Below are 8,908 nucleotides of genomic sequence, written 5' to 3'. Positions count from 1 at the left end.
CAATGCCTCAAACTCCTAGTAGGTTCCCACAATAATGTGACTTCGATTTGGTTGCAGGTAGGCCTCCCCGCAGTCACTGTTGCCATATATGCTGACAGAATTTTTTTTTTTTCATTCAAAGAGGCAAAGACACAGCGCCGGCGCCACCACAAGGCATCCCACACAGCCTCAGAACCCGAAGTGCCCTCCGTGTCAATGCCTCAAACTCCTAGTAGGTTCCCACAATAATGTGATTTCGATTTGGTTGCAGGTCCCTCCCCCTACTGTATTAATTACTGTATGTTTTTTGACCTACAGCAGGCGGCACCGTGACCATGGAGGATGTAAAAGCCGGAATTGAAAAGGTGTTACACAACCTGGCGCAGATTCAGGAACAGCAGAATGTGGCAATGGTGGAGTTGCAGAAAGTTAGGGCCATGTGCCAACTGCTGGAGGCAGGGCAAAACTAAAAAAAATTCTCGTTTTGTAAAGTAAATGTTGTTTATGTTAAAAAAAATATATATTTTTTTCTTCCATTTTCAATGTTGTGTTTATTGAAATGTACATTTCTTTAGTAAAGTTTATATCTGCCTTCATACTGTGCTGTGGACCCATTTTGTCGATGTGATCGAGACCCACCAATCAAGCTGTCGAGATTGAACTTCAAGAAAAAGGTTTTATTAAACAAACTATATACAAAAGTACCCAAAAATACATAACATTATAAAAGCAAACTATCACAATTCGTGATATGCCGAATCTTCGCTTCTAAAATGTTGATGCCTCATGGGCGAAGCAATGTGAGAAGGAATGGGCGTGTAGGGGTTGGGGGGTGGCGGGCCGAAGTGGGAAACGGGGACGTTGTTGCGCAGTGGTGTCTGTGCCCAACCATTAAAATTTGAACACTCTGGCCGCTCCATTGGCGGGGAACAAACCACACGCGCGTGCTCAGCTAAACAGCCATCAGTACCCTTGCTGACAGCATCCAAAATTACACGCTCCGCTAGAGTTCTTTGTCTCTCAGTCATTTTTGACAGTTTGTCCACAATGTAGTGTCCAAAGCCCTGCAACGCAGGGCTCATATTGTTCGTTAACGCCTGTTTGGCCAGGGTTACAAGTTCATGGGAGACATCAGAGGTGGCTTTACGCTTCCTTGATCTTTGCCTCAGTTCAGTCTGCGCAGGTGCAGCCTCCACAATTGTACTCATAGAGCAGTCCAGTGCACTGTCCTGTGCACTGTCCTCCTGGGGAGAATAAAAAAGCAAGTTATTAACCAGAAAATAAAAAGGTAAACCACCATAACCGCATTCCAACTATATATTCGTATACATGCGAAAATGTTGTAATATATTATTATATTAGTAAAATCATTCTTAACATTCCCATTAATGTTTTATTTTTCACTCCACTGTTCTGACTACTAGGGGAACCAGATTATCATTTTAGGGTCAAAATAGTGTCACCGAGAATACTTATCTGCAGCTGGAAGCAAAACTATTTTCAATTTGTTTTGATGTTATGGGTTATGAAGGTCGCCATTTAATACTTATGACGTTCGCCATATTAAACTTGACTGTGACAGGGTTACTTATTTGTACAGGAAAATGTTATAACTTCAAATTGATGGTATAATCTGAAGGATAAAAGAGAAAATGCTGATAAATTATATCTAATTATAGGACACATTGGTGAAGCTATGGTGCAAAGAGGTACTTACTTGTTGCCCTGGAGAGTCCTGCCCGACGAGGTTCTCTGATGTATTCTGTTCCACTGGTGCCAAGGAGCGAAAGCACACAGATTTCCGCGGCTCCTCTTGGTCCCTCAGAAAATTAAGATGCTCATAGTACCATAGCTTTGGTCTGTACACATCTTCGGTTGAAGCACCGGACTTGGACGTGTGCAGGACCTTGTTTAGCTCCTTCCTCCACACAGTGCGCAGCGCCTGAATTTTCTTTTTGATGACTGCTTCATTGACTTGCTCCTCTGGTGCATGGATGTTGTAAAATTCGATGAGCTTTGAATAGCCCTGCTTCCTCTTTTCCCTGTTGCAATACTCTGGAGATTTAATCTTCCAGAGGCAGGGAAAAAACCGGTAGAGCTCAATGAAATTACGGATGAACTCCACGTGATTAGACATCTGAAAAATAACAATTAAAAAAAAAGTTTAGCATTTCACAAAGCGTACTTTAAAACAGCAATAGCGATAGGGGGACAAAAACTAAAAAGTTTAAAAAAGAAAATATAAAACAAATAAAAATGTTGGCAGACATACAAACGCTATTCAAAAAACAGCATGCAGTGTCCACCCGCCACGCCCCATACATTGTTCCATCTGCCACGCTGTAGCCCACCATAACTGCTCATGCTGACCATACATTGTTCCATCCGCCACGCTCTAGCCCAACACCCACAACAGCGTACCATCCGCATCGCTTAAGCGGCGAGCACGAGGCGCTCATGCCGACCTTACATCGTTCCATCTGCCACGCTGTAGCCCACCATAACTGCTCATGCTGACCATACATTGTTCCATCCGCCACGCTCTAGCCCAACACCCACAACAGCGTACCATCCGCATCGCTTAAGCGGCGAGCACGAGGCGCTCATGCCAACCTTACATCGCTCCATCCACTACGCCCAAGCGGTCTTTTCATACCTCGAAGCTGTGGTGCCAAGCGTGGAATGCTCTGGGAAACTGCGGTGCCAAGCGTGGAATGCACTGGGAAACACAAAAGGCGATGTCCAGGTCCACCGACTGTGCAAGTACAAAGTGAAGAAAGTAAATTTTAAAAACTGTGAGGTGGTGTCGGGAACAATAGTGCTCAGGTGACAAATTTTCCAACCAATTGTGTGCACATAACCTGTGGCCTATCAGCACACTCTTTAGCAGCACAACACGCCCCTAGTGAATCGTCACGCACAGATTATGCAATATGTGCTCTGAATTGTCTCTGAATTGTCTTGTGTGACATGACCCGTACGACTATCCCATACGACTTCTACATCGCAAATACGTCATAAAATTATCGCTCCAGCGTCGTGCATTACAAAGTGTGACCGCTGTTTACGATGCTGGAGCGATAATCATGCGACGCTGCAACGTCACAGATCGTGCTGTCGTAGCGATGAAAATGGCACTGTGTGACGGTACCCTAAGGCTACGTTCACATTTGCGGTCAGCGCCGCAGCGTCGGGCGCCGCAGCGGCACCGCATGCGTCATGCGCCCCTATATTTAACATGGGGGCGCATGGACATGCGTTGTGCTGCGTTTTGCGCCGCATGGCCGCAAGCGTTGGACGCAAGAAACGCATCAAGTTGCATTTTTTTTGCGTCCAACTTTCGGCCAAAAACGAAGCATGCGGCGCAAAACGCAGCGTTTTAGCGTGCGTTTTGCCGCGTTTTTGCTTGCGTTGTGCGCTGCGGCGCCGACGCTGCGGCGCACAACGCAAATGTGAACGTAGCCTTACACAGTATGTTAGATAGTATATCAGTGGGCAAGTTTGTCCTCTTGACCCACCAGACACAAACACCTAAATTCACAAGCCAATATACAGACAAAAAGCCAGCTCCCCTGGTTTTTGCAAAAACATGGTTGTCTGGGAAATTAAGATACAATCTGGTTTCTTCACATCAAGTTTGATACCACCGGCCTCACAGAACTAGACTTTTTCAAAGTCTTTTTCTCTGAGGCTTTTGTTAACCTCATGGTGGAGCAAACTCATTTATATGCTGTTCAATTTTTGGAACACAACTCGGGTTCATCATATTCTAACTGGTCTCCTATAGAAGCAGTTGAAATGATGCAGTTGTGGGGCCTGGAGCTCCACATGGGGATCCTGAAGAAGCCAGAACTTCGGCAATATTGGAGTGTTGATATTTTATATAACACTCCAGTGTTCCGAATGGTCATGACCCGGAGGTGTTTTGAGGCCATCCATAAATTCCTGCATTATAACGATAATGCACAGTGTCCCGCACGAGATGACCCCAACTTTGACCGTCTGTTCAAAGTTCGGCCGGTCATCGAACACTTCAACAAAAAGTTTGCTGAAGTGTACGTGCCTCAAAGGGACATTTGCATGGATGAGTCTTTAATTCATTTTAAGGGACAGCTGAGATTCCGTCAGTACCTGTGTGAGAGTACCTCAGGGTACACCTACAGCTTTAGAGTCTACGAAGGGAAGGACACCAGGATTGAACCCCCTTAGTGTCCTCCAGTCCTGGGAGTGAGTGGGAAAATTGTGTGGGATTTGGTGCACCCACTGCTGGATAAAGGTTATCACCTCTACACCGATAACTTTTACACCAGCATTCCACTCTACAAATCCCTCTCTGCGCGAGGTACCACAGCCTGCGGTACTGTCTGCAAAAATCAGAGAGGCCTCCCGTAGATGCTACTTGGGCATATGCTCAGAAAAGGTGAGAGCAGAGCCCAATGTAGCGACCACCTGCTGGTGGTCAAGTGCAAGAACAAGAGGGATGTCCTTCTATTGACCACCATACTGTTATGACCTGGTGGTTAAGAGGCCACACTGATATGACCTGGTGGCTAAAACGCAACATGGGACGAGCTCTGAGGAGGTGGTATCTCTACTGACCGCAGTTCCTAATCCTAACATCAACACTAGTAATAGCCGTGGGATGTTCCTGACTCTCCCTAGACACCTCGTCACAGCCTAAGAGCTAACTACCCCTAAAGTAGGAAATAGAAAGCTATCTTGCCTCAGAGAAAACCCCCAAAGGAAAGACAGCCCCCCACAAATATTGACTGTGAGTGGAGAGGGAAATGACGTACACAGAAATGAAATCAGATTTCAGCAAAGGAGGCCAATACTAAACTTGATAGACAGAGAGAAAAGGATACTGTGCGGTCAGTATTAAAAACTACAAAATTCACGCAGAGTTTACAAAAATGAACTCCACACCGACTCACGGTGTGGAGGGGCAAATCTGCTTTCCCAGAGCTTCCAGCTAGCCTGAATATGACATAGTGACAAGCTGGACAAAAAGAGACATATTTGCAGAGCAATAGAGTCCAAACAAATGGACAAACAAAAACTAGCAAAAACTTATCTTTTGCTGACAAGGACAGGCCATATGAGAAATCCAAGGAGAGAACCAAATCCAACCAAGAACATTGACAGCTGGCATGAACTAAAGCCCAGAGCAGGTTTAAATAACAAACCCAGGCAAGGCAATCAGTGGAGGCAGCTGCTACAGCTACCTAAAGGAGCAGCAGTTCCACTCAAAACCACCAGAGGGAGCCCAAGGGCAGAACTCACAAAAATACCATTAGCAACCACAAGAGGGAGCTCCAGAACGGAATTCACAACACCATACACAGTGATGACAGCGCCCTCAGCACTGTACGGGGTACCTCTACTCCTCCAACCGTACAGTGCTTTGAGAAAGGCCAGGGTGTGATACAAAAATCTGGTTGTGCACATTGTACAAATGGCAACGCTCAATGCTTTCCTGCTGTCACGATGTGCACGCCACACCGATACGTCATACCTTCACTTCCAGGAGGTAGTGGTTAAGGCCCTGATATTTGGCACTCCGGAAGGAGCGGGCCCCAGTACTTCCAGAACTGAAAGTGCTCGTATCGTACCAGGTCAGCATTTTCCAGGGGTGGTCCCGCCAACTGGAAGAAAATGTAAGCCGCAAAAAAGGTGCCGAGTGTGTTACAAAAGGGGAATACGCAAGGACACCGCTTATCAATGCGACATCTGCCCCGAAAAACCTGGACTGTGTATGACGGATTGCTTAAAATTGTACCACACCTCCATGCACTACTAATTTACTTTACAGGAAACATATTACTTTCAAAGGTGGCACATCTAGATAAGTTCCTTGGGGGTCTACTTTCCAAAATGATGTCACTTGTGTTTTTTTTTTTCCTGTTTAGTCACATCAGGGGCTCTGCAAACGGAACATGGCGCCTGCAGACCATTCCATCAAAGTCTGCATTCCGAAACGTCAGTACTTCCCTTTCGAGCCCCAACCTGTGCCCAAACAGTTTTTTCCCACATATGGGGTACCAGCGTACTCAGGACAAATTGGACAACAATATTTGAGGTCCAATTTCTCCTGTTACACTTGGGAAAATAAGAAATTGGGGACTAAAAGATCGTTTTTTGTGGGCAAAAAATAGGATTTTTTATTTTCACGCCCAGGCATAATAAACTTTCGTGAAACACTTGGGGGTTCAAAGTTCTCACCACACATCTAGACAAGTTCCTTAGGGGGTCTAGTTTCCAAATTGGGGTCACTTGTGGGTGGTTTCCACTATTTAGGCACATCAGTGGCTCGTCAAACGGAACATGACGGCCGCAGAACATTCCATCAAAGCCTGCATTCCAAAATGTCACTACTTCCTTTCCGAGCCCTGACGTGTGCCCAAACAGTAGCTTTTTCCCACATATGGGGTACCAGCGTACTCAGGACAAATTGGACAGCAACATTTGAGGTCCAATTTCTCCTGTTACACTTGGGAAAATAAAACATTGGGGATTAAAAGATCATTTTTGTGGGCAAAAAATAGGATTTTTTATTCTCACGCCCGGGGGTTATAAACTTTAGTGAAACACCTGGGGGTTCAAAGTTCTCACCACACATCTAAACAAGTTCCTTATGGGTCTAGTTTCCAAATTGGGGTCACTTGTGGGGGGTTTCCACTGTTTAGGCACATCAGAAGCTCGTCAAACGGAACATGACGGCCGCAGAACATTCCATCAAAGCCTGCATTCTAAAATGTCACTACTTCCCTTCCGAGCCCTGACGTGTGCCCAAACAGTAGTTTTCTCAAACAAATGAGGTACCAGCGTACTCAGGACAAATTGGACAACAACATTTGAGGTCCAATTTCTCCTGTTACCCTTGTGAAAATAAAAAATTGGGGACTAGAAAATCATTTTTGTGGGGAAAAAATATAATTTTTTTTTTAACGCCCGTGCATTATAAACTTTAATGAAGCCCTGGGGGGTTCAAAGTGCTCATCACACATCTAGATAAGTTCCTTACAGAGTCTAGTTTCCAAAATGGGGTCACTTGTCCAATTTCTCTTGTTACATTTGGGAAAATAAAAAATTGGGGACTAAACGATCATATTTGTGGAAAAAATATGAGTACTTATTTTCACGCCCGGGCGTTATAAACTTCTGTTAAGCCCCTGGGGGTTCAAAGTGCTCATCACACATCTAGCTAAGTTCCTTAGGGGGTCTAGTTTCCAAAATGGGGTCACTTGTGGAGGGGTTTCCACTGTTTAGGCACATCAGGGGCTCGTCAAACGCGACATGGCGTCCGATCGCAATTCCAGCCAATTTTACGTTGAAAAAATCAAAAGGCGCTCCTTTCCTTCCGAGCCCTGCGGTGTGCCCAAACAGTGGTTCCCCCCCACATATGGGGTATCAGCGTACTCAGGACAAAATGCACAACAACTTTTAGGGTCCAAGTTCTCCTGTTACCTTTGGGAAAATAAAAAATTGGGGACTAAACGATCATGTTTGTGGAAAAAATATGACTTTTTATTTTCACGCCCCCCGGGCGTTATAAACTTCTGTGAAGCCCCTGGGGGTTCGAAGTGCTCATCACACATCTCAATAAGTTCTTTAGGGGGTCTAGTTTCCAAAATGGAGTCACTTGTGGGGGTTTCCACTGTGTAGGCACCTCAGGGGCTCATCAAACGCGACATGGCGTCCGATCGCAATTCCAGCCAATTTTAGGTTGAAAAAATCAAACGGCGCTCCTTTCTTTCCGAGCCCTACCGTGCGCCCAAACAGTGGTCCCCCCCACACATATGGGGTATCAGCATACTCAGGACAAATTGGACAACAAGTTTCAGGGTCCAATGTATCCTGTTACCCTTGGGAAAATAAAAAATTTTTTGCTAAAAGATCATTTTCGTGACTAAAAAGTTAAATGCTAATTTTTTCCATCCACGTTGCTTCTGCTCCTGTGAAACACCTGAAGGGTTGATAAACTTCTTGAATGTGGTTTTGATCAGCTTGAGGGGTGCAGTTTTTAGAATGGTGTCACTTTTGGGTATTTTCTGCCGTATAGACCCCTAAATGTGACTTCAAATGTGAGGTGGTCCCTAAAAAAAATGGTTTTGTAAATTTTGTTGTAAAAATGAGAAATCGCTTAACCCTTATAACTTCCTAAGAAAAAAAAATTTTTGTTTCCAAAATTGTTCTGATATAAAGTAGACTTGCGGGAAATGTTATTTATTAACTATAATGTGTGACATATTTCTCTGTTTCAAGTGCATAAAAATTCAATGTTTGAAAATTTCAAAATGTTCCAAATTTTACCCAAATAAACCCAAGTTTTTATCGAAGAAATGTTATGACTATCATGAAGTACAATATGTCACGAGAAAACATTCTCAGAATCGCCAAGATTCGTTGAAGCGTTCCAGAGTTATAACCTCATAAAGGGACAGTGGTCAGAATTGTAAAAATTGGCCCAGTCATTAACGTGCAAACCACTCCTGGGGGTTAATGGGTTAAATTGCTCTGGAACTTCAAAACAACATACAATCCAAAGCGGACTTACATGATACCAGCCGCAAGAGGAGAACCATATAATACAATGTATATAAGTCTTTATTCAATTTTTATAAATAAAAACAAGACCAAGCGATATAAAAAAACCAAGGTGTCCATAAAGAGAAGACCAGATCACATCACCTTATATATATCACAACTGTGACCTTTATCTGTTATTACCATATTGGACTTATAATATATGTATTGTTAATATTGGGGATTGTGCAATATGTTTTGAGGAATTATTAGGAGGACTGCCGTATTGGATATATAATATTTGTATTGTTAAGATTTGGGATTGTGCAGTATATACATAGGAATTATTAGTGTGATGGGATCATATTGAAATTTAAATGGGGTTTTTCTACATTTCCCCTAT

General features: G+C 44.0%; 1 protein-coding gene across 1 annotated transcript in view; it reads right to left on the bottom strand.

The window, feature by feature from the left end:
• Positions 1–637: 637 nt before the first annotated feature.
• Positions 638–8,908, bottom strand: part of LOC143796810 (uncharacterized) — a 117,180-nt gene continuing 108,909 nt past the window's right edge. The window contains exons 2-4 of the mRNA XM_077281047.1: positions 2,636–2,734; positions 1,697–2,116; positions 638–1,612 (exon numbers count right to left, since the gene is read on the bottom strand). Coding sequence (XP_077137162.1) covers positions 1,595–1,612; positions 1,697–2,116; positions 2,636–2,734 — 537 coding nt within the window. The 3' untranslated portion in view covers positions 638–1,594. The remainder of the gene's footprint in view (positions 1,613–1,696; positions 2,117–2,635; positions 2,735–8,908) is intronic.

Source organism: Ranitomeya variabilis, chromosome 1, assembly GCF_051348905.1.
Source record: "Ranitomeya variabilis isolate aRanVar5 chromosome 1, aRanVar5.hap1, whole genome shotgun sequence".
Classification (NCBI taxonomy): domain Eukaryota; kingdom Metazoa; phylum Chordata; class Amphibia; order Anura; family Dendrobatidae; genus Ranitomeya; species Ranitomeya variabilis.
This window is presented reverse-complemented; position numbering and strand designations above follow the sequence as displayed.